The following is a 26772-nucleotide window of genomic DNA, read 5'->3' as shown; positions in this document are numbered from 1 at the left end:
TAATCATTTTTAGTCAGTTCAGTTGACTACACAGAATTTGAACCAGCTGTTCAATATGTGCTAACTGCTTAACTGCAGGCTGCACAATCTGCCACAGGTTTGGCCAGCATCCATAATGGTATATGTGTGCACCTGTTTCACTTACTGGGATTAAATATGTAAAACCAACATTTCATATTTCTGCTATATGCCTGCTGTACCATGTACGTGCACAAAAAAGTATCCTATTCTCTGTATTGCTTCCTTTGTGTGAAATCCCTGGTGTTCCTGCCAGTCTCTCTGCTTTCCTATTAAACGCTGACCACACTAGGCATGACTGCCCAGCATGGTCAGTTCTCTAGCTGTGCTAAGAACTCAGCCTGCTCTCCACCAATGAACAGACGTGTCCTGACACGCCCCCTCTGCATAGCCATTCACTGGGAAGTTCAGTGTGCTGCTGTGTCTCCACCCTCACCTCTTTATGGAGCTGAGGACAGAAGGTATGTGATCACTTATTATAAAAAAAAAAAGGGGGAAAAAGGTGTTTGTTTTTTTTATATCTATACACAAATGTTTTACCTTTCATTTCTATTTTAAACTGTATTAGTTGTTTAGGTGAGGGTTTACATATACTTTAATCGGTTACTGCCCCAGCATGTGTGCCATCAGGAAGAACAATGCCTTAGCAAAACTGTTTTGCATGAGCAATTATAATGTGGTGGGGGGAGGGGGTATATGTCCTAGGCTGTTATCTAGTCAGAAGCTCAGCTTGCCTTTTAGTATCTGATCTTGTATTACTAAGCTTAGCTTGTCCTCTGGACAATGATTCCCCTTTGTCTGCCACAGTCCGAACTTTTCGCTTGTGGTTCCAGCCCTGTCCTGCCACCTACACTGCAGCTAATGTCTGCTTATAACCAGTTTTGGCCTTAGGCTATACATGTACTATGCCTGTCCTCGACAGTTTGGTACTTTGAATCATTTCCTGAAAGCTGATGCAAGTGGGGTGAACAGTGGGGGCCACATATATTAGCTCCAGTACTGACCTAGTAGTTATTTCAGACTCACGTGCAGGTTATGATACACCCAGTTTACAACTATCTTCCATCCCATCTATTTTTGTCTATGCAGATGTCTGCCTGATTCGAAAGAGTGGTGGAAGCCCATACTCAGAATAATTATTGATAGGGAAGGTCTAAAATAGTTTATAAATGATCACACACATGGCATCTTTGCACACAAACTCAAAATTTAAAGTAGGTGCTGAATGGTACTGATAGTTCTTCAGCACAAACTTCCTAGTTTAGATTTAATAATTCTTTAATAGCATCTAAGGAGGCAAAATAGCATTGTGCAGTTTTCTTAGCGACTTCTTCAACCCTTTTTACACATGGAGAACACTTTAATTGTATACATTTGACTCAGTCCTTTGGCTAGATCAGCCTTGTTTTCTAGTTGCAGTGAAAGAAAATCCATGTATATAGTCAAATGCAATTAAAAATAAGTAAAGAAGGCAGCAGTAATGAAGGGATATTAATCAATCCCTATACACTGTATGTCCAAGCAGTTTCATTCTCTATCCTCATAGCAGTGTTTTACATGTGGTCCATTGGAGGCACTCAGAGAAGTCTAGTCATCTGATCTTGATCCCATCATCCTAAGAGACTCTTTCATTAGACATTTATGTGAATGGAAGCCACAATGACAGGATGAAATGCAGCTTGTCCATAGGAAGCTTTAGATTTACAAGACCAGTATGTGGAGCCAATTACGGGGCAGATTTGGAAACCATCTTCTCCAAGAGGTTCATCATCCTTTCCTGGAGCTGCAAACTCTGTACTTGGATGATGTTCTGTTGGTCCAGAATCCGCCGTACTTCTCGACAGGTTTCCTCCATTGCCCGGCTCAACCGCTTCTGTTCCTCCAACATGCTCTCCATGATCTTCAACTTCTTCTTCTGAAAGCTACAACTGTGCACTTTCCTTTTCTTCATGGACCTCTCACCAGACCTGAGACAAAGAGTGACAATTTATTGACAATATTATATATATAATACACACATTGCTTTTTTTTTCAGCTGGGACTTAGTGGAACTCAGTTCTACCACATCTGGCTCAGGCCCATTATTCCCTGCTCACCGCTATCGATTGTAAACACAGTAGTCCAGCTTCTGTGTTTGCAAGTGACAGCTTGTCTCCCAATGGCTCCCACATATCTGATCTCCTGATTGTTTCTTACTGAGTGCAGGATGGGGACAAGGGAGATGCAAGTGCCGTAGCGCAGTGCTGTTGTCAACACCCCGACTAGATGATCTCCTTGGAAATGAAAGAATTGGAGCCATTTACAGTGTGCAGGGAAGTACTAGGGCCATCTGGGTGTTTCAGCGTAATACAGCAACAAAAGTTAGACATGTGGAAGATGGTGGAGCTTTTAAGGAAGGGGGGGGGAGAAGGGGGCAGTGGAGTGGTGTTGCTTGAGATGTGGATAGGGAGATGCAGAGGTAAGCAGCTGTGGAAGAGGGCTGAACTTTGAACTCTTTACACAGTGCACCCCTGAACTCTGCACTATGTACACAGTGCACCCCTGAACACTGCACTATATACATAGTGCACCCCTGAACTCTGCCCTCTATACGTAGTGCACCCCTGAACTCTGTGTGTGTAACACCATTCCCCAACTCTGCACTCTGTACGTAATGCACTCCTGGTATTTAATGCCCCCTTAAGACCCTCCCATGGTTTATTTAATTGACCACACCCACTATTTGATGTGGCTTAGAGGGGGGGGGGTGTGGGAGGGGGTTTGGTCATGGTTGAGTTCCTATTTTCCGAGAAATATATATATAGGTAGAACATTAGCTAGAGACAACTCCCAGTCACGCTGTGTGCACAGCAACCAGTAACACAGGAAAGACTTGTGTTTTTGAGTTTTGGATAGTGCAATAAAGTGTTGGAATCTCGGGAATGTTTTCATGGTTGTCTATATCCCATTAGGTCCAGTGAAAACACAAACAGTTTGGAGAAATCTCCATAACAAACTACAGATACTGTACAGGTTTTCTAATCTTTCCCCACTCTACTAAGAAAAATGCTGTGTGTGCTTCTTTGAAGAGATTTCCCCTCAATGTTTCCACAGTAACCACATAGTAAATCTGTGACCAACTGGAACACAGACATCAATGAAAACCTGACAAAGGTTCTAACTCTTCTGAACTCTAACCGGCATAAAGTCAATAGTGTGACAGAGATGCAGGGAACCTGTATTTTGTCTTCACTCTTTAGATCAGGATCCCAATCAGAATGCCCCCTTATATTGGGTGTCCTCATCAGAATCTCCCCTTACATCAGGTGTCCTCATTAAAGTCCCCCCTTACATCAGGTGTCCCCATCAGAACCACCCTTATATCAGATGTCCTCATCACAGCTGTCCCTTACAACAGGCGTACCCACTTATATCAATTATCCTCATTAGAGTACCACTTTACTTCAACTGTCTGCATAAGAGAGCCCGCTTACATAAATTGTCCCCATCGGAGTGCCGCCTTAAACTGTACACAGCAGAGTACCCCCTTACATCAACTGCCCCCTCAGAGTGACTCCTTATATCATGTGTCTCCATCAGAGTCTCCCTTACACCAAATGCCCCCATTAGACTGACTTGTGGATCAGTGGATGCACTCTTAGAGACCTGGGAAGGGGGGGGGGATCATATTGGGGGGGGGGGGGGCAGCCCACCTCAACACCCCCTAGATCCAGACCTGCTCCAAAATGATCAATAGCAATACTGAGGGGACAAACATCTCACTAATCTGCTAATTGCAGCTTTTCCTGGATGTAACAGGGAATTGTCAGTATATCTGGGACCCTACAGCAGCGGTCCATATAGCCACTTAGTTCCCTTCTGGCACTTGCACAAACAATAGTCCACAGCAAGGTCTCAAAATCTTTACTCACAGTGTCCCAGAAGCTGTCTACCACCCAGCATCCTTAGTGAGGGAGATAAGATTCTTCTTCAAACCAGGACTTTAGTTCAGTGCTGTCCAGCAAACATCCATTGTCAATCTTCTCTAGGCCCTCAGTCTAGCAGCTGCTAAGGCCCAGACTGCAATTTCTTGTCTCAATAAAACTGCCTCCAGGGTGGCAGCCCCAGGAGAACTGAACCTTCCCTAGAGATAAAAGAATACTCTGGCAAGGCTTCCCAAACATGTATCACCTCCCCAGCCTCTTTCCAGGGATTGACTGGGAAGTGCTAAATATTCACACCGATCATTGGAATCTCCCAGCTCTATACTCTGAAAGCTTCTTTCAAAGGCAGGTAGCAGGAATAACACCTTCACGAAACCCTGCACTGACCAAAACAATCAAACACTGATCCAGTCACTACAGTGAAGCCAGGAACTAAATTTAACCTAGCAGCCTAACTAGAGGAGGGCACTACATGTGGAAGCCCAGATTCTAGATCTAAGTGAGCAGTTTGTAAAACTGGAAGTATTGTGTCTCTATACTAGGAAAAAGGTTGATCTTAATGAGCAGTGGACAAATGTGGTTTGTGAAAGAAATGATAGAAGATTGGATTGGAGGAAATTCTAAAGTAGAATCTGGGGGAACAGGGGAGGCTAGACTTAAAGAATAAGCAAGACAGGAAAATTAGAAAGTAGGCATTACTTGTGGAATATAGGGAATTATTTAGGTATACTTGCTATGAAAAAAAATAAAAAAATAAAAAGTGGCAGTAAAAATTAAAACTTCACATTAGTGAATTCAAGAAGTCTTGCAAGCACATGCATCAGGAGAAAACAAGGCAGAAAAATAGACAGGAGGATTCGACTTTGGTCTTTTTCACTTGTATATGATAGTTGGCCATTATTGTCCAATAAAACCAGTCAGTCAAGTTTGTGATATTTCTGGAACAGTCTGAATCATTTGGTTGTCTAACTTGGTGTCTTTTCAAAATGAACTACAAAAACAAGTTGTGTCTATGGTCATCTTATTACTGGGATTAAAGAAAAATGTCTAAACATTCAGGAACGAAACTTATATTGGCTGGGATCAAAAGTACTTGATGGTGCCACTCCAGGCTGAAGTGTAGAGCCCCCTTGGCACTCAGGATAATAGGGATACCAGTGTACAAGCTCATCCAGTGAGAGATGAACATTACAGGGTCATAGGGTCTCCTATGATTAAGCCCCAATGGGTGGGGCAATACATTTCAGGGGGCATGACCTGAGAAGCAGCATGAAATGAGCCTTTCACATGTACACATCCATACTAGGACTGGTTAAGGCAAGCGGCAGTTTCACGCTAAAATATATTGCCTGGGATAATCCTTTGTTGTGTGTCACCTCCAACTCCTGGGTAAACACACCAGATATCAAAGTGACGTGTACAGTACTTTACCTTTGCTTGTATGACTGCAGACTTGTGGAGCTCTCTGAATTGTCATCCTGGAAACAACCCTCGTCATATGTGAATTGGCTGTAGGGCAGGTAGAGGGGTGTAGATTTGACCGAAGGAGATTGCGAGGCATCAGTCTGAGATGTGGAAGGCCCAGGCTGTAACTTCCCATCTGTCTGTTCCGGCAGTTTAGAGAGGATGCGGTCAATGGTTTTAAAATAAGGCCAGTCGGGGGGAACAGATTCACCATCCGTCATACATTTTAGCTTTCTAGATAAGACACAGTGATAGAGAAGTGACATTAAAAAATACAGCATTTCCAGATTTACAATCTTCGTTTACAAAACGAAATTGCAGCCAGTCCTGGAATTATCCCCTAATAGTAGTGACAATGTATATATTATTATTAATGATCGAGTGAATTTTCCCGAGGAGCATGAAGACACTGGAAGTTGACTTACTAAAACTGGAGAGTGCAAAATCTGGTACAGCCCTGTATGGTAGCCTGGAAACCAATTGGTTTCTATGCAGAGCTGCACCAGATTTTGCACTCTCCAGTTTTAGTAAATCAACCGATTTTGTGGGGATTCCCTCATTGATTGGCCCCTCATGGGATGGCCAAATGCTCCCCTCGATAGTCCTCGTGCAGATTCATGTACTTTAAGGTATGATAATTGTTTACTCAATCTGAAATGTAGATATTTGATAGCTTATATAAAATTGCTTACCAGCTTATATCCTCTTATATAGAAGTCTTCTCACAGCTCCCGAAGAAGCGATATTATCACAAAACATGTCGAGCTACTACATTTACCACTACCGGAGTACCCTCTCTTAATTTGTGCCGAGTTATGGTATATTTTTCATTGTGGGACCTATTAGCAGTACATGAATCCGCACTGATTATACATTATTGTATGTTACAGGGGTAGTATATACTCTGTAGCAAGTTTATAATTGTATCATATTACATCTATGTATGTAGAATAAAGTGATATTCTTTTATTAATCATTGTTGTAGTGCCTATAAAGGCCATAAGGGTCTCTTTCTTCCAATATCATTTCACACCAAATCAATGAATGGTTCTGTGTATGGACTGAAAACGTATAGTAGGTAGACATCCTCAGTAGAGGGCAAAGCATAGGTTGGAAAACCCGTAAGAAATTATGTTTGATTATGCTTTTACTTATACCATTCATTTTTTTTATACTTTTGATTATTTGAATTTAAATGTGATCTCTTGCGTACTGCTCTGCTGTAAGTTCCAGAACATGCTCAGTTAGGTGATTATGGCAAAGGTCTTATTGCTCCATTAAACCCTCACATTAGAGAAAGAGGCTAACCCGGAACACATGGCGGCAATTAGCTTTATAGAAAATATAATGTAAACTGTATTCCAGGAAACCTGTAAATCCCTATTTGTCCAGGAAATGGAGGGGGACCAGGGGCGGACTGACAACTCATGGGCCCCCGGGCAATAGGGGATCATGGGGCCCCGGACAATAGGGGATCATAGGGTCCCTGTGTCCTTGCCCAAACTCAAAAAAACCTATGAAAAAGGTACCAGGGGCATCTCATGGGGCCCCCTACTGACCCCGGGCCCTCTGGCAGTGCCCGAGTTTCCAAATGGTCAGTCAGCCCCTGAGGGGGACCCACTCTTGCAGCTCCCAAGTGCTCTCAGTACAGTGTGTACAGATTTCACTTGCAGCACCATTCGCAGGTGATGCTGGGAACTGTGGTACAACTGTAAACTGGTTCTCCTGGAACACAGCTATATTTTACTGGTCATACTTCAGACCTGTTTTTTTTTTTTTTTAATCAGATCTTTTTTTATTAATTGTAGTATGGATCCATGTACAAATATAATCAGACAACTACCATCTCCAATGGAGTGTAGCCTTAGTATCATACTTCAGACCTTTTATTTCAATGTTCTTAACCTCCCTAGCGGTCTGATTATGTCCATATTTCTGTGCTCAAAGCGGTACTTTTTTTACATGGAAATATGTATTTTTTTTATTGTAGGTCTGTAATTTTTAGGAATAGCTCACTGAAATCTGTCCGAACAAGAGTCTAGTAAACATGTATGTTACAATTTGAAACACGAAATCATAAATTATAATTTAATAATCATAAAAAATTATAATATAATAATAAAAAAAATTTAATTCAATAATATAATCAAACCAAAAACACAAAAATTTGAAATATAGCGCCAAGTTCGCACATCACTGAGCAAAGTCACAAAAACGTTTTCGGTGTCTGATGACGAATTTCCCCACGAATCATTATCACTCAATTCTGCTAGTGGTTCTAATTTATTATCGCTGTTCTCTAGCTGGTCTAAAACTGCTTTTGACCTAAAGGGACGCGCTTTTTGGATGCCATGGACGTTTCTCAGTTTCCAGGCAGAAAGAACAGTAAAAATGCAGGCAGGGCACAGGACAAAGCACTCGGGACAAAATGTATGTGAAATGGTTTGATACAGTAATGTTTTACTATGTGATTTTAGTGTATTTAGTGAATGTCACTTTTTGTCATTTTCAAATTTCCCGCCAGTTCCGTCCTCGTACGTCCCAACGTCACAGGGGACGGAACCCAGAAGACAGGTGCCGGCATCCGCCGGAGGACATTGCCGGGGATACTGCAGGAGGGACATTGCAAAGGACAAGGTAAGAGAAGAACAGATCCCGGAGCAGCGCCGCATGGTAAGCCCGAGTGTAGCTCGGGGTTACCGCTTTTGGTACTGAAACTTTACCCCGAGCTACACTCGGGAATACCGCTAGGGAGGTTAAGTGTCAAAAAATATCTTATTCATCTGTATTCAGTAATTTAAGGCAAATTAAAAATGTCCCCATGTCTTAAAGTGTTACTAAACCCACAACAGTAAAATCAGTGTGTATATGCAGTAAAACATGCTCATTATACTCACTGTGGAACCTAAGGGTGTTTGATCCTGTCTTCTCTTATTCTTCCCTTCTACTCTCCCCAATCCGTCTGCTGTTAGAACAGAGCCTTGGGGGCAAGCTGCACATGCTCAGTTTGGTATGAATTGATAGAGAGATTTTTTTTTTCTTTGGCCTTGTGCTGATCACATGCACTCCCATCAGCACTGTCCAGTGAGAGGGTCAAGGGTTATGCAACCTTATAGGACAATCAGGTGAGAATGAAAATCCCCCTACAAGCTTTAACCTGTGTTCTGCTGGATACTGATAGAAGTCACAAGATTGCTGTAACTGCTGAAGAGCAAAGGTATTTAGCAGTTTATATTTACAAAAATAATTGCATCTCCATATTCTGTGTACTGTGGGAGACCAGATATAGTGAATGCAGGGTCCTGGGTCTAGTAACACTTTAATTTTTAAGCATTGCACCACAACCTACCTCAGTGCAGCTCTATAGTGTGAAGAAAGCATATAGAGAACAGTTGTTTTCTATGTGCCCTTGGATTGAGCCTGTGCTGATCTGTGCAGATCAATGCAACTCAACAGACATGGTCTGCATGAAGGAATAAACAAGAGAGTGTTGGGAGCTCTAATTACTTCAAAAAGCAGTTGCAGTAGTTGTTTAGAGCTTCTAAGGCTAGGTTCACACCTATGCAGTTTGCGTTTGATCTGTTTCTGAAGTGCTTTTTTGCGGTGCGTTTTGCGTTTTTGCACATGTAGTTTTGACGCATTTTTGATGCGTTTTTTTAAAAAAAAATTCTCTTGTTGCTAGGCAGCTTAAAACTCATCAAAAATGCTTCACAAACACACAACATGCTTTTCTGCAGTGTCTCCATTGAAATCTATAGAACTAAAAACACAACTTTTTGCGTTTAAAAAAGACCTTGACCCTTTCCAAAAAACGCACCGGGTGAAAACGCAGAGATGTGAACGTGTCCCAGAGGAAATCATGGTAAATGGACTGCAGTGTGTTTCTGCAAAACGCTGTAGAAAATGCTTAGGTGTGATCCAAGACTAAAGGAAAATACCTGCTAAATCCATAAGAGCGTCAGCATGTCTCAATGACCTCTGCATGACTCAGTAAAATGAAGTTCTTCATATTGGTCCCACTTCAAGAAACTACTCTTGCTAGGAGACTTTGTATAGAAGGAGTTTCTGGTAACAATCAGTGGAAAATAAGGTGTAGATTTACTAAAACTGGTGCACTCGGAATCTGGTGCAGCTGTACCTGGTAGCCAATCAGCTTCTAACTTCAGCTTGTTCAGTTAGACTTTCACAATAAAACCTGGAAGCGGATTGGTTTCTGTGCAGAGCTCACCAATGGCAGCTCTTTTATTTCTTTCAAGACACTTCCACTTAAAGCAGTTGTAAACCCTTACATATATCAAGTGAAGAGACTGGCCTCAGGTATTACACAGAGATAAAACAACTTCTAAATAAGTTGTACCTGTTTATCTACAGCTTTCATTGCCCTACATTTATTAAAAGTGCAGAATTTACACAAAATATCTCAGCTCTGAAAAGCAGGGGGTGGAGAGCTGAAGTTACATCAGTGAGAACTCTGAGAGCTGATTGGAGGGAAGGGACTACCCCCCTTCGCACAGCACATAAGCTGTCAATCTCAGACTGTGCCCTCCCATGTTACCATTTTTCTCATGGTGTCAGGAAAACTTATCAGAAGTGACTAATGCTGATTGCAGAGGAACAAGGCAGCAGACAGAAATTACACTTAGTGCTCTGGATTGAGACAAGTCCACACTATAGAGGGATATGCTTTGTTCATATTTCATGCCTAAGGTTTACAACCACTTTAAAATAAAACCTGTAATAATTACTAACAATGTAATATAATCTAGACATTTTTCAGCAGGCATCATAAGGTGCCACATCCTATTATCATAGCTTTATCTACTTTCTAGTGTGCCTACAGAGGCACCCTATTTCTTATTTATAAAAAAAAAAGAAGGTATTTATACAGAGGTAGACATGCTTTGCCCTCAGTGTGACAATGCTTGGGTCTGGTATTGGGCACTATAATATAAGAGGACTGTGGGAAGCATATGTTAGCACTCTCTATACCTGTTATCTCAGGGTGGCGTTTTGAGGAAAGGTTAGGTTAATCGTACTTCTACTAAATTACTTTTTGTACTGTTTTGAATTCTGTAGTCAGTATTGGGCTGTACTCAACATAACCATACCTCAACAGGAGTGTTCTTCTAAACTCAGAGTGTATTTCCTCTGCCACATGTTGTTCGGCCTTACTCCCGCAGGGTGTCCTAGAGAGGTATGTTCTGTGTTATTGGTTTTGATAGGCTAGCCAATCAGTAGGCCTGCAGAACCTGCTTCGCTTACTGGGAGAACTATAAAATACCTGAGAAACTTCCTATTGTGATTCTTCCCTCATGGACCTCTGTATTACAACATTACTCTGTATTACAACATTGTCAGCCTAGTAATTTGACCTAGGCTTAAGGCCTAGGCATATGGTGGGATGCAGAAGTCTCCCCTCCTGAAACCCTGAAGGTGCTTGGCTGGAGAAAGACGAGAACATAAGGCCTGGAGGAAGCAAGCTGCAACTGTCCCCCATATATAGCCTTGTGGTGAAGTATGGTGGAGTGGAAAGTTGTACACAGGAACCATTCCATGCTGTTCTTCCCTGGAACTGAGTTACTGCTTGATCCTTGTCACCATTGAGCCTTCGCTCTGACTAAGTTGAGCCAGAACAGTCTGTGATCTGAAGGTAACCACTAGATACATTTGAAAGAAGCTTTGAGAGATCTGGAAGAGAATGAGGCCTAGCTTGATGTGTATATACCAATGTACAGTGGGGTTTCCTGCTCTGTACCTCATCCTCCTTCCCATATTTCTCCTTTGCAAAAACACTTTTTCTATTCAAAATGCACTGAAGTGACTGGTGCCCATTCATTCTAAACCACTCTTTGCAAGAGTGCGTCTGGGACTTTATTGTAAGTAAATGTATTTGGAGCATCGTTAATGTAGCTGTATGATAGCTGAAGATCAATATCTATGCATAATCATTGAAGATGAGTACACAGAGAGCTACAGTATCAACCAGTACAAGTGGAGACACTGGAAGCTAATCCTATGTGAAAGACTACACACAGAGAGGATATTTACACAGATCAGTCATACATTATGACCGCTGACAGGTGAAGTGAATAACATTGATTATCTTGTTACAATGGCACCTGAAAGTGGGTGGGATATAATAAGTGAACATGTTGTCTCTGAAGTTGACATGTGGATAACAGAAACAAGGGGCAAATGTAAGGCTTTGAGTGACTTTGGCAAGGGCCAAACTGTAATGGCTAAATTACTGGCATCTTCAAAACTTCAGCTCTTATAGGACGTTCCTGGTCCAAGGAAAGAAGCCAGGCAGACCGGTGACAGGGTCATGGGCAGACATGGCTTATTGATGCATGTGCAGAGCAAAGGCTGGCCGTGTAGTCTGATCCAATAGAAGAGCTACAGTAGCTCAAATTGCTGAGAAAGTTAATGCTGGTTCTGATAGAAAAGTGTCAGAAGACAGTGCATCGCAGTTTTTTTCTATGTATGGGGTTGCGTAGCCATTGAATGGTCAGGGTGCCCATGCTGACCTGTGTCCACAGCCAAAAGTGCCTACAATGAGCATCAGAACTGGACCATGGAGCAATGGAAGAAGGTGGTCTGGTCTGATGAATCACAATTTTACATCATTTGGCTGGCTGGGTGTGTGTACATCGCTTACCTGGGGAAAGGATGGCACCAGGATGCAATATAGGAAGGCAATCTGCTGGAGGCAGGGTGATGATTTGTCTAGTGGAGTTTATACCTCAATAGGTCAGGGCTGTTTGGGCAGCAAAAATGGGGACCTACTCAATCATAATTAATAGAATAAGACAACAAGGCCGACATGGCTGAAACCCACATCTGCAGTACCACAAGTATGTTTTATGGAGTATCAATAAATTTGAAGATATTTACACATATGGAGTTGCAGATCATCTACTTCTACTAATTGTGCGACTGCTCACCCTGCGCCCAACAGCTCTAGTGGATTTTCTCACATTCTAGGGTAGTAGCACCTTACTTTTATTTCATACTTAATCATGTTATGGCTGCTCAGTGTATGCGGATTTATACAAAATCTGTTATATGCATGTTGTAGTTCATACTAGCCCTCTGTGGGATGGAGGGGCAATTTGCAGTTGCTGTGTTATTAGTGCAGTAAGTAGCTTCTCTCCAATGTGTGTATGTTGGAAGATGCTGAACACACTATAATCTCAGCATAAAGCTCAGCACTCTATTTTCACAACAAGGCTCAGCGAAGCAGACTAACTACAAGGAGATGTCTCAGAGAAGTTGAATAACACTTTGAAAGTCCATGTTACTTGTTTTATTACCTGCAAATGTGTTATGTCCTCATTTGTTTAATGAAATGCCTTTTTTTTTTTGCATACACAGGTTGTAATAGTAAACTAGAATGGCCTTTATTGGTTCCGTAGGAAGACAGCTTAAAATGTCATGGGAAATAGACACTTAAACAATTAAAACAACATTTTCCTTTGCCAATGTTTATGGAAACTGTTGCCAACTATCAGCTATTCAGCTCCTAAACTGTTCACCGGTGTGTATTCAGTGAACGAAACATTGCTCCAGTCTGTACCCTGAGACCTTGTTACCATCTTGTCTCTATCACAAAATAGAGAAGGTGAGACCAGGATATTTATCACAGCCTGCCATCACCTTCCACCGTCTGTATGCATCTGTGGCCAGGGGAAGAGGTAACGGTTGGCAATGACGGCTTAGCTGCTGACATTTGAGAAAAAGTTGAAATTTGCATATTATTGGTGTTAGCTTGCTTAAGGTGATTATTTTGAGGAGAAGAAAGAATGTGCTTGAAATCACAGATGGAGGGGGTTCTGTAAATTGCATGTGTATGTGCTTGGGGAATTGGAAAGTTTGCTTTTAATTAAAAATGGGCAGCACAGTGGCTAAATGGTTAGCACTTCTACCTGGCAGTACTTTGGCTGTTGGTTTGAATCTCAACCATGGCAGCACCTGCCTCGAGTTTGCATGTTCTCCCTGTGCCTGTGTGGGTTTTCTCCGTGCACTCCAGTTTCCTCTCACACTCCAAAGACATGCCGGTAGGTTAATTGGATCCTGTCTAAATTGGCTGTAGTATGTATATGTATGAATGTGAGTTAGGGATCTTAGATTGTACGCTGCTTGAGGGTTAGGGACTGATGTGAATGTAATATATATATATATATATATATATATAGTTGTGTTCAAAATAATAGTTGTCCTTTTTCAGATACAGTTTTCCAAAACTGTGATGCCAGAGTAGACATATTGCTATCTGACTACGTTTAGTCCCTGCAATGATGGCCCCATAGAGATCTATCTTCCCCCAGTAAGCACTTAGACTGAACGTTGTAATTTTGTACCAAGCCAAAAAATGATAGGCATCTGTCTTTATGGTACAGAGAATTTGTAGTTAATATGAAGGATATGAACTGAAAGAAAGAGTAAACTGAAGGAACCAACAGGAGCCTGGACACAGCATGATTTGCCTTCCGAAGAGCCTTCCTGGGAAAGGCTGCTCTCATATGCAAATAGCAAGTTTGGTTTGAGGTTGGCCCTCTAGCCTGACCCATTCCACATTACTATTGCTCCACTCTAAGCTGTTAAGGGTGGTCTCAATGACTTACAGCAAGGATCAAGAACTAAGAGGGGATAGATAGGAACAAATGACAAAGAAAATAAGAGCGCTCGGTTACTCCTAATGCTCTTTTCATATTACTCCATACTCCTAATGGTCATTGGACCAGCTGTGGGACTGGCCTTATCTTATCCTTGTCTTACCCAGCCTTGTAGCTTAAGTGATTATTTGCATGCTGAAGTGCACAGGCTTTGTGTTTTGAGAGGTTTACAACCTTTATTTATAAAGTATAATTGAGCTTTCAAGTTAAAATATTTCAGGTGCATCAAAACTAAAAGGCTTTCAAAGTTTGCAGCTCACTTTATTTATAAAGCAGCCTCTGGGGAGGTTCCAACACGCCTCCTGTTTATATCATTGCACTCAGCAAAGCTTAAATTCCCTGTTGATTGGCGAGTTCTAGCTCTGACTCGGCAGGGAGCATGTAGGACATCTTCACATAAACTACGCCTTACTCACAGAAAGTTTCCTTCTTTACAGCATACTGCCAAAGGATGGTCTTTTATACTCAGCTTATGGTTGCTTTATCAACAAAATGGACTTTAAAACTTTACATATCTTTGGGTTTGATGCATGTCAAATTTGTCTCAAAGTTCACCTGGACCCTACTACAGACACAGGTATAATATAAAACCATAATTTTACTTATATAGGCTTTTTAACTAAAAAAAAGAAGTTTTTATTATAATCTTTGATAGTTACATGGAAATGCACAATGTATAGTACGAGGGGCGTTTAGTCAAACCAGGACTTCGAATTTTACAGGTATAAAAAGGGAAGCTAGAGTGGCAGTACTACATGCAGTAGTAAGTGGCAAGTGTGTCCTATTACTGATACGCAGCGCACATGTCACGAAGCAGGCTAGAGACTGTTAATCAAGATGGCAGACAACAGTGTTCATGATTGCATGCAACAGCGTGTGGTGATGAAGTTTCCTGTGAATGAAGACATAAACCTGGGAATATCTATAGAAGACTTGAAGCACAGTACGGAGATGAAAGGCAGTAAGACATTTGAATGGTGTAAGCATTTCAAAGATGACCATACATCTGCCAGGACAATCCCAGCCATGGTGGTTCCCAGCACACAGCAGTCATTTCTGTGAACATTCAATGTGTGTAACGCCTTATTCTGGATATTCACACCATAACCTATCATAAAATTGCACAAGAGACAAATCTTTCTGTGGGAACAGTGAACAAAATGATGACGAAGTGAAGCAGACTGTCCAAGGATGGGTCAGGTGTGCTGACAAATCTTTCAATTTTGAAGCTTTCAAGGCATTAGTAAAACACTGGGATAAGTGTATAAATGTAGCAGGGGAGTATGTAAAAAAAATAAATGCAGTTTCCACTTCTTGAAATTTGTTCTTTTATAATATAAATTCCAAAGTCCCGGTTTGACTTGAACGCTCCTCATACATCATAATATAGATACAGTTTAAATACATCAGTGCTCTTTTGTCACATTTTTGTACTGAAATGCTTCCCTGTTCATTCTTGTTCCCTTCTGAATACGAACAAATCTTACACAGAAAGCACATCAAAATGTTTCTTCCTCTCCGCTAAATTCGCTATAATGTAAAATGAATGAATGGACAAAAGAAGGCAGTGAGTGAGGCTTCATTGTAATGGCCATACCAAGTGACTGGCATCTTGCTTTCTTAAAATACTACAATAATTTCCTTCTAATTTCTATCAGTATTTCCTTTCTAATCTTCTAAAAATGCTACCTGCCCAATTGTCTCTGACCAAGAACAAGCATGCATCCAGTCAGAGTGAAATCTGCACAGCAGCACTTAGACTGGGATAAGGGCAGGGCAGGGCAGCACTACAAGCCAATCAGGCTCTACTACATGTACTGACAGGGAACATGCTGAAGAGAGGAGAGAGCAAAGTGAGCAGAGTAGATGACTTAGGAGTGCATTGTCGCTCCTTCTAGGGAGGTGAAACCACTGCATACTTACCAGCTGTTCTGGATTTGCCAAGACAGTCCCACTTTTTAATTAAGTTGTCTCACAAAGGTTGTCTCTTGGGATCACAGCATGAGTCTGTCACTGCCCTTGCTCAGCAGCCCCACCCTGTTAGGTTTTGCCACAGCTTACTCATATGCAAATCCTTCCCCTACTTCAAGGTAATTCAGCACATTGTCCATGTTGGAATACAGTGTTCATATATTTATGTACAACTACATTAGTATTCAGTAGAGATATATTCTTCAAGCAGTAGACATCAGTGTTTATAAGTTTGTAGCTGCATATATGGTTAAACTCTATGTGTTTTCTCTATAATGTTTGCAGAGAAGCAGCAGATAAACATTGTACACAGTTTGTTCTGTAGGGCTCTATCCAGAATCTCTAATAGGTTATGGGCTCAGGCAGTCTGCTACAGCAAAGAAGTGCAAGATACAGCAACAGAAAGAAGACTGCAACAGAATAAAAGAAAATGGCCAGTAACACAGCTGCAACAAAGCTTTCATTTGCAAATCTGGCAAACCAGAACTACCAGTCTGGGAAATTCAAGATGAAAATGATGCTAATAAGAGAAAGTACGTGGAAATGTATAAATGAAGTCAGGCCAGAAAACCCTTCAAATGAGTGGATAGAGAAAGATCAGAAAGCTCACAGCACAATCTCTCTTAGCACAGAAGATGATCATATCATACATACAATATATGTAAGTGTGAAACTGCTAAAGAAAGGTGGGAGGATTATAAAAGAGCTAATCTCAGTAATAGCTGTATTTGATTAGAAAGCTATACTAAAGCAAGCCAATGATAGGCCAGGATATGCAGGATTACATAAGACACACCCTGGAAATGGTTGAATGCCTGAGAGTTATAGAAGAAGAAATAAAAGATTTTCATGTTGCAGCACTATTACCTAGTGCTTTACTAGAAAGTTATGAAACATCGGTCACAACACTTGTTACACGTCCACATGATGAACTGAAATTGTAATAAATTAAAGACAAGCTTATGGATGAATATAAGTGTAAAACACAAAGCATTAATAGTGATGCTGCTTCTGTCACAGAGTGTTCTTTAAAGACGAAAAATAGAAATAAAAACAGTAACATGCAACAAGAAACACATGAATGCGTTGTGTGCAAGATATAGTCATTCAAAAGGAGATTTTGTAGAGTTTGGAAAGCTAGAATGCAAAAACAAACTAAACTACAAAAGGCCAAAGAAATAAAGAAACTGATTTTTCTTCAGATAATGAATTTTTTTCACAAGACAAATTACAGAAATGTATTTATTCACCTTGACCAGAATGAAACAGAAAAAAATCACCACAGCTAATGGGCAAATATTGGAATCGGAAGGAATAGGAGACATTTTTCCCAAGTCATCTTTCAGGACAGCGTCACATGAGAGATAGGCTCCTCCCACCAAGAAACACCTGATCCACTTTTTCCTAATAGGTTGCCCCTCTCCCCAGGGATCCTCAGTGTGACGGGAGTCACTTTGGGTGAGGGGCCCATGGAACACAGCCCCCTTTAGAGAGGTGGGGAGACCCCTGTCTCAGCTCCCCATATCCTTCTTATGTGCCTGTTAGGGGTACAGGGTGGAATGTCCTGCTATTGTGTAGACATGTACAGGTGGGGGTTGTTCATTGTTCACTGCCATGGGGCTGCATCCCATTGTTCTATTGTGTATCTGGCTTGGGAGTAAACTATTATGGGATGTATGTGTTTGTGTGTATTGGCTTGGTGGGGGGTGTTTCCGGCAGCCCTTCCCCCTGATGGGACTGCCTGCTGATGTGTTTCCTGTTACTGAGTGTGTATTTCCCCGCCCTGTGTATATATCTTGTATATATCTATCTTCTGGAATCTTCCAAGACTGGTGTGTCTCATCTTGTTTGGCCAGCGGTGGGGTCCGTGGATCTGTGTTCGGACAGGGAAGCGGGAGTCTAACAGAAATACCTTAGTGTAGTCGGAGTCCGGTTCCGTTACACTCAATATTAGTGTTTCCTCCGGAGCAGGAACTACTCCTGTTTGTTTCTTTTGCATGGCCATCTGGCGGGGTACAGAGGCCTCCTGGATGGGGCTACCCCTCCCTCTTCTTCTCAGCAAGGCAAGGGCCTTGCGAGGTGGCATCATCCAGGGTTCCCTAGACAGCTCCCTTTTTTTTGGGATCAGAGGAGATAGCACCCCTCTTCTATGGTCCTGCAGGGCTCACCAGGGGGGATAGAGCCCGCTCCGCCGACCTGTTCGGAAAGGGACCACTACCCTGTGGGGCAAAATCTACCTTCCTTCCACTGCACGCCAACATCTCCGGCGAGGAGGCGCGGGTCGGCGACATCATGCCCGAGATTGTCATTTCCGGGCGCCGGGACCCACGAGCGTCACTTCTGCCGCTCGAGGAAAAGAAGTGGACCACCAACATCTTGGATATGGGCGGTGGTCTGCAAGTTTGCCCCACGCCATGGCTGCCTTATCCAATGCAGCCGTGAGGGGAGGTCGGTGCAACCGGACTCAAGGGGGGGGCGGAGCCCCACCACCCTTCAAACAGCTGCGCCGAGAGCGGGATGCGGCCAGAATGGAGGTAGATCTGTCCAAGCTGGGGAAGCCAGCAGCAAGGTAGGAACCTGTCGGCTGGCATGATCCCTTTCTCTGTACCCCTCATGCTTTCTCCTATTTGCTGTCTTGGGGGGGGCACTGAGGGGGTACGAGGCATTCTCCCCGCCCCTCTCCGGCACCACAGGGATTTCTATTATCTGCCAGTGGGTGCACGCTGTGGGGGGGGGAGGTGTCCTCCAAGAGGCCCTTGGCTTACAGGAGGCCTATATCTTGTGTCTCTCTGTCCTTAGATGGGCCCACTTGAGAAGGATAAGAAGGAAAAGGAAGCTTTCTGTGAGACGAGGAGAAAGTGCGCTACATGCAAAAAAGAAACTTGCTAGTGCTTAGAAAAAGCAGCTGTGCCAGGAGTGCATCGATAAGCTGATCAAAAAAGAGTCAAGGTCCCTCTTCAGAGATTTCCTACAAAACAGATGCAGGAACAGACCCCAGACGGATCTCAACCAGGCACCTCAGGCATTTCCCCACTGGTGAAGAAGTGAAAACAGGACCCGGGCACTGGCGCGGACCCAGAAGAGGAACTTTCCTGTACTTTCGACTCTGAGGGAGGCAAGATGGAAGAACAGGATCACAAGTTGCAAATGTAACTTTTTCCAGTAGAAAACACAGAAGGCCTCCTGAAAGTAATCTACGACACTCTAGACCTAGAAGAGAAAACAACCGGATCTCTCTCTGAGCGATCAGCTATATGCAGGGCTACAAAAGAGAAGCGGTTGCACTTTCCTAGTTCATTCCACCCTATTGTCTACCATAAAAAGGGAATGTGAAGAGCTGGAAAGGAAAGCCTTTTTTCCTAAAAATCTTAAAAGGCGATGCATGTATGTGGAATCTTAAAAGGAAGATGCATGTATGTGGGAGTCTTGCCCGAAACCCGATGCTCATCCTTCGAATATTTCAAAATCCATGGATTTATCCTTCGAAGATGGGGGCACCCTAAAGGACCCAATGGACCGCAAGGCTGACACATTCCTCAGGAGAGCGTGGGAAGCGTCCGCAGTAATCTTTAAACCAGCTATAGCAACAACCTGTGTTTCCTGAACCATAGACGTATGGCTGGGCCAGCTCCATTCTCACCTTGAACAAGGCATGCTGGCAGAAGAAATTCTTAAATCACTACCAGTTTTGCCGACAAAGGAAGAGATTTCCAGTTCCCAGCAGGCAAGCGGGATGGAAATTTTTTCTTCCCAACAGGCAGCACGCAACGAGAGAAGCCAGATTTCAGGGCCAGAAGAAAGGCTGGGTCTCAAAAATAGGGAAGGAGAAGGGAAGTTTTCTCCTCAACCCCAACCAGGACACAACCAAAACTCCATCCAATTGATTGGCGGAGCCAGGTGGGAGGAAGGATGGGACACTTTCACACGCAATGGCTACAGACTACCCAGAATGCATTTATCCTAGACACAATTTGAAAGGGCTACAGGATCGAATTTTCACAACTCCCCCCTCACAGGTTCCTTGCGACTCCACTGCCAAGGAAGGAGGGAAAGGCGAACGCACTTGTGAACCTCCTGGAGGAAATGCTGCAACAGAACATGGTCAGTCAGTTGGAGGAAGAAGCAAAAAGAAGGGGATTCTACTCCCATTTTTTTCTAAGAAGGAAGATGTCTGGGAAATACAGAATGATCCTCAACATAAAGAAAGTGAACGAATACGTAAAACCCCAAAAAGTTTGCATGGAGACAGTCTACACAATGAAAGAAATCCTCCCTCCCGGAGTATTCATGGCATCAATAGACTTAAAGGACGCATACCTTCACATCCCGATAAAGGAAGAGTCAAGGAAGTTCCTAAGATTCGCACTAAAGGGCAAGAACAGAACTATCTTGTTCCAATTCAATGCACTTCCCTTCGGTCTGTCTTCAGCACCAAGGATATTTACGAAAATTCTAGCAGAACCTCTGCAAGTCTTGAGGCTAGAAGGGATAAACGTTATCCCCTACTTGGATGACCTACTCTTGTTTGCTCTGAAATGCCACATGGAGCATACAATATCCTTCTTGGAAAACCTAGGATGGCTAATAAACGCAGAGAAATCACAGTTAGTCCCTTCCAACAAAATCACATATTTGGGATACATTCTGGATTCCACAAGCACCTGCTTATACCGAACACCAGAAAAAGTGCTCAGACTACAAGACACGAGGAGCCTCTGGGGGACGGCAGTTTTCACAATCAGAAATGCCATGAAGCTCATCGACCGCATGACCGCAGCCATACTGGGGGTACAATGGGTGCAACTACACTCCAGAACGATACAGAATCACATCCTCTCCCACTGGGACTGCAGCCAAGCATCGCTGGATTCCAGCATTCGCCTCACGCGCAAAGTGAGAGAGTCGTTGGAGTGGTGGGGAAACATCCACCATGCTGGGAGCAGGGAGAAGATGTAAACAATCCAACCCAACAAAAATCACTACAGATGCAAGCATGCGGGGGTGGGGCACACACATGGAGGGCTGCCTGACCCAGGGCAAGTGGAACCTGAAAACCGCAAAAAGATCATCAAACGTCAAGGAGTTACTGGCAGTTTTTAAAGCGCTCACGGCCTTTCAGGAGCAAATAGAAGGAGAAGAGATTCAGATCTTGTCCCCAAAACTAATAGAATTGGCGGAAGCCCTCCTCAGCTGGGCAGAAAGAAACCTAAAATCAATCACGGCGGTCCATCTGAAGGGAGACCTAAACCTGTTAGCGGATCAGCTGAGCCGAGAGGAAATCAACCAGTCAGAATGGTGCCTCAGCTGCACAGCATTCCCAAATCTGCAGCAGATGGGGCAAATATGCCATAGAGTGAGTACACAGTGCTTTATCTTACATAGTATTGATCCCTGCACCATTCACTGGGTTGTAAATTATACTCCTGAGCCCTGCACTGCATTTGTTATTTTGTACATTATACTTCTGTACCATGCACTGTATAGGCTAGGTTGTATATTATAGTCCTGTCCCCTGCACTGTATAGGCTAGGTTGTATATTATAGTCCTGTCCCCTGCACTGTATAGGCTAGGTTGTACATCCTAGTCCTGTCCCCTGCACTGTATAGGCTACTTTGTACATCCTAGTCTTGTCCCTTGCGCTGTATAGGCTAGGTGTACATCCCAGTCCTGTCTGGCTCTGAGGAAGAGGCAAGTCCTCGAAACGCGTCAGCCTTTTGGATGTCTAAACTCCCTATTACGGACTGTTACTCAGCGCGGTGTTGACCCAGCTGTTCTTTATGATGTGCCTTGACTGTATTGTCATTTGTGAGTACAACACATACTTTATTTTTTATTAAACATTTTTTATGGTAATGCACTAGGCCTGTGCGCCCTCTGTTTTGTCTTTCCTCATTCAGTATATTTGGATTTCCCCGGTCCATTTGAGGGCAGCAAGGTGTGCATGTTCCAGGAAATTCTTAATGTGGTTGTAGCCTGCATCGAGTCCATCCCCAAGCGCAGGAACATTTGTGTTTGCTGGTTCTTTATCCTAGTCCTGTCCCCTGCGCTTTATAGGCTATGCTGTACATCCTAGTCCTGTCCTCTGCGCTGTATAGGCTATGCTGCACATCCTAGTCCTGTCTCCTGCACTGTATAGGCTAGGTTGCACATCCTAGTCCTGTCTCCTGCGCTGTATAGGCTATGCTGTACATCCTAGTCCTGTCCCCTGCGCTGTATAGGCTATGCTGTACATCCTAGTCCTGTCCCCTGCGCTGTATAGGCTAGGTTGCACATCCTAGTCCTGTCCCCTGCGCTGTATAGGCTAGGTTGCACATCCTAGTCCTGTCCCCTGCGCTGTATAGGCTAGGTTGCACATCCTAGTCCTGTCTCCTGCACTGTATAGGCTAGGTTGCACATCCTAGTCCTGTCTCCTGCACTGTATAGGCTATGCTGTACATCCTAGTCCTGTGCCCTGCGCTGCATATACTAGGTTGTACAATATACTTCTGACTCCTGCAGCACATTCACTGTTGTATACTGTATACACTATGATGTTTATTATATTAAAACGGTAGTAAAGTAAAAGTTAGTAAAAAAAAAAAAAAATAGCTGGCCCCCTGCGGGCTCATGTCATAATGTGCATATATGCACAGCATTTGAATGGCCAGGCCACGATGACATCACTCCTGTGCGTGCAAACGGTAGTCACAATTGTGGCACAGCACACTGGATTGACAGCGCACTCAATGTGCCCCTTCAATTCAGAGTGCAGTGCGCATGCACTAGTGACATCACTGGCCGCTGGAACAGCAAATATCTCCTAAATGGTGTAAGTTTAGGAGATATTCGCTGTACCTACAGGATGGCTTCATTGTAAGCTTGCTTGTAGTTACAAGTAAGGAAAGTTTTACTACCACTTTCAGCAGGATGAAAAAGTCTTAAGTAGTTCTATTACACAGGATTTTGACTACCTACAAAAATCTTCAACCATCAGCAGCTACAACAGGTGTTGCAGCGCTCAGTAGAACGGTCAGTGTCCAATGATATTTTCTATATATTATATGCCAGATGTATTTGAAGTGTATTCTCTACAAGGGCTGTTGGGTTGCTGCACTTTAAATAGACTGTATGGGCTAAAAGTTGTAGCAGGCTAAACAAATACATCATTTAGTGAATGAACAATACCTTCTTGGCTGTGTTTGTTCTTATCATGCTTAAGCCTGCCCATAGATGGATCGAATCTCTGACCATTCAGCAGGGACCCGCTGAGATTCGATCCATCTACGGGCCGGCTGATTGTACCCAAGCCAATCCATTGATCAACTTTGGTATAACCAGCATGTCGGATTGTTAGCATGCAATTATTGCCAGTGACTATAGCTGATAGCAATAATCACTGTGTTCCCTTGGCAGGGACAGCTCCCCGCACCCCCCACACCGGGGCAAACACAATAGAGGGATTCCCCCCATCAACACTGACTATGTTGATGGGGAAATCGAGCAATTTTTTTTCCTGCAACCCATGGTTGCAGGAAAGGAAATTGCGTAATCTACGGCCTGTCTTATGCAGGCCATAGACAGGGAGAAAAACGGCAGAGAGCTCCGCTATTTCTTTGACAGTTCTTTGACATTTATAGCGGTTGCAACAATGTATCTATTTGTATCCATTTAGGATACAGATGTTTTTATTCTGAAACAAATAGATACAATGTTGCAACCGCTGTAAATGTCAAGGAAATGTCAAAGAAATAGCGGAGCTCTCTGCAGGGACACTTTTTGCCGGACTGGAATTCCTCTTATTTTTCATCCTTTTCTTCTTCCTCTTCTTCTTCTTCATCCTCTTCTTCTTCATCCTCTTCTTCATCCTCTTCTTCAAACTCTTATTCTTCTTCTTCATCCTCTTCTTCTTCTTTTTCCTCTTCTTCATCAGCATCCTTTTTCTTCTTCTTCTTCTTCTTCTTCATCATCCTCTTCTTCTTCTTCATCCTCTTCTTCATCCTCTTCTTCTTCTTCATCCTCTTCTTCTTTTTCTTCTTTTTGTCTTCCTCTTGCAGGTCACTGCTTTTTATCGGTAAAAAAATCGGCCGATTTGCCCATCATTGCCACGAAAATCGGCCAATCGGCAAAATCGGCCGATTTTTTTCCAACTTTACCAAAAAAAAAATCTGCCAAAATACCAAAAAATGGCCGAACAAATAGCCCACTAACGATCCGAAAATCGGCCGAAAAATCGGCCGATTTTCGACCCATCTATGGCCCCCATTACTCTTTCTGTGTATACAGTAAATAAATGAAATGCCACACCCATTTATGATGAATGTCCCACCACTAAGGTGATGTCATCCTTCTGGCTGTGGTGCCTGGCAGAGCTGTATGAATCCCAAAAGTGGCTGGACAGAATTACAAATCCTTTGGAAGATATTTATCGGTTTTCCTGGAGATACCTTGTAACAGAACAACTATGGAAGTCATCTTAAAGTGCAACTAAAGTCACAAATACTTCGCTTAAAGTGGTTCTAAAGCCTCTAGTTTTTCACCTTAATGCATACCTTTTGTGTCAGACTCCCTCCTCACCCCCCTTATACTTACTTGATCCTGATGTCGATCCAGCATTGTGCATGAGAGCTGTGGCTCTCCTGGCTCTGTCCCTCCTCACTGGCTCCTGCTCCTGTCAATCAAATCCAGTGACAAGGGAGTGGAGGGCAGGGCCAGGCCCTGCTGTCTGTGTTAATAGATGGCTTTCCATGGGGGTACTGGGTGGGGAGCGCCGGCGGAGGATCTGAGGAGGATTGAGGCTGTTCTGTGCAAAACCATTGTACAGAGCAGGTAAGTATAATATGTTTATTATTTTAATTTTAAAAAGGGAAGCTTTAACAGCATTTCAATTCCAAAAGTCCAATGCTCGTGAGGCCCCTCACCGGTACTGAAAACTTCTCTCTGGGTTTTTTCAGGTGCCCATCTTCGGCCATTTTGATGGGCCAACACGAGAGCACAGTAATCCCGACATAATGTTGTTGTGCCCAGAATGTGAACTGAGCTGTGCATGTGCAGCTCAGTGTCCATTATGCAGCAGATTGCAAATTGGCAGGTAAGTGTCCTTCATTGCAGATGAGACATTGCATGTTTCTTCTGAAATAAGAAGCTGGCCTGTTCGCGTTTTTTTTATTTTGTTACATTCAGTTCAGCTTTAGCTGGAGAACTCCATTATTGTGCATCATGCCGTAATTAGCCTGATACCCGGAGCAAAATAGGAGGTTAATATTTAAAATAACAATAAGACGTAGCTTACCTGTACTGAAAAGTCATGTTGGTGATTTTGATTTTAATCTCCTCCCCATGGCGGTGCTCTCCAGTCATTTCGAAAAGCTTGTTCGCCATGCGCTCGTAAACTTTGGCGTTGCGCTTAGTTTGCTTCAGCTCCTCGAAGAATTCCTCCCAGACCAACATGAGACCCCTCATCTCTGCGTCCGTCCAGTTGCGGGCTCTCCTGTGCTTCTCGCTCTGCGAGGACAGCAGGTAACCTGGTACCTCAGCTGCAGCCATTGCCCACAGTGGCAGCTGAGAGGGGATTTAAAAGGGCAGCCAACACAGGGCACCTTTTAAGTAGAGGTCCTCCCCCCCTCCCCCTCTCGTAAAGGCAGCCCTATGCTTCAGGCAGAACTGAAGCCTTTGAATGACAACAGAGCATATGAAACCCTTTTTGCAACAGCTTGAAGTCTGAGAGCATAAAATGGGGCCTACATCTGACAGGCTGGAATTTAGTTAAAAGCTTTTAAACAGGAAAACGTCATATTGATGTCACGTTCCCATAGCAACAGAGCAACTGCATAAGCTACAACAACAAAAACCTTTTAACTGAAAGCCAAATAATCAGGACAAAGTTGACAGGCCTTCAATATTAAAGCTTTTAAACACTTTAAAAAAAAAAAAAAAAAAAGAAAAGGGTTCGGCAATGAAAGCTCTGCACAGTGTTTGGGGTCAGGCTTCTGGAAGAAGCTTTTAAGTTCTTTATTGCAGTTTTTTTTCCAAAGCAAGCAGAAGAGAGAGAGAGAGAGAGAGAAGGAGAGAGAGGAAGGGAGACCAAACACACACAAAGAAAGCTCTCCAGTCAGAATGTTAATTAAAGTCTGTGTTGCAGGGATATGCAGTGTAGCTAAATGTATTCTGGAGGCTGTCAGTATTGACCTGTATTCACCATCACTGGAGGCAAATGGAAGGGACCGCTGGCCACAATGATAGAGCAACAACTGAAAGCAGGAACCGTACTTGCAGCCTTGAGTATTAAAGGGCTATGCCAGCCCAAACTGGGGAAGCCCTCCTTTGGGGGGGGGGGGGTGGTATGAGAAATGACCCTCCCCAAATAGGATGTAGTGATAACCGTGTAATAGGAGAACCAGAACCTTCACTAAGTAGAAGAGCGTGTTTGATCATCAAGTTGGCATCTTCGCTTCCGCCCAGGACAAGGCCTCTGTGAACAGATGGGAAACCCTTCCTGGGAAATTAACCAAGAATCTAATCAAAGTAATTGGAAGCAGAAGAACTAATGCAACCAGCATATAACATGACCCATAAGTATACAGCTGCGCTCAAAAGTTTGCATACCCTTGGAGAATTGGTAATATTATGTACTATGTTAAAGAAAACAGGAGTGAGCAGGAAAAACACATTTCTTTTATTTCTCATGTGATCCATATCCAGCTGATTCAACATAAAGACATTGCTTTGAGGGAATGCTGGGGAG

The 26772-nt window shown here is 43.2% G+C and overlaps 1 protein-coding gene across 1 annotated transcript; it reads right to left on the bottom strand.

Moving 5' to 3' along the window:
• Nucleotides 1-1166: 1166 nt before the first annotated feature.
• On the bottom strand, nt 1167-25956 carry MSANTD1 (Myb/SANT DNA binding domain containing 1). The gene is made up of 3 exons (XM_089691514.1): nt 25321-25956; nt 5373-5639; nt 1167-1985 (listed from the first exon to the last, which is right to left on the bottom strand). Exons 1-3 carry the CDS (start codon nt 25572-25574, stop codon nt 1745-1747), a joined length of 762 nt encoding a protein of 253 aa, XP_089547640.1. The 5' UTR covers nt 25575-25956; the 3' UTR covers nt 1167-1744.
• Nucleotides 25957-26772: the final 816 nt, after the last annotated feature.

Source organism: Staurois parvus, unplaced genomic scaffold, assembly GCF_062004578.1.
Source record: "Staurois parvus isolate SC_StPar_1 unplaced genomic scaffold, SC_StPar_1.0 ptg000564l, whole genome shotgun sequence".
Classification (NCBI taxonomy): Eukaryota; Metazoa; Chordata; class Amphibia; order Anura; family Ranidae; genus Staurois; species Staurois parvus.
This window is presented reverse-complemented; position numbering and strand designations above follow the sequence as displayed.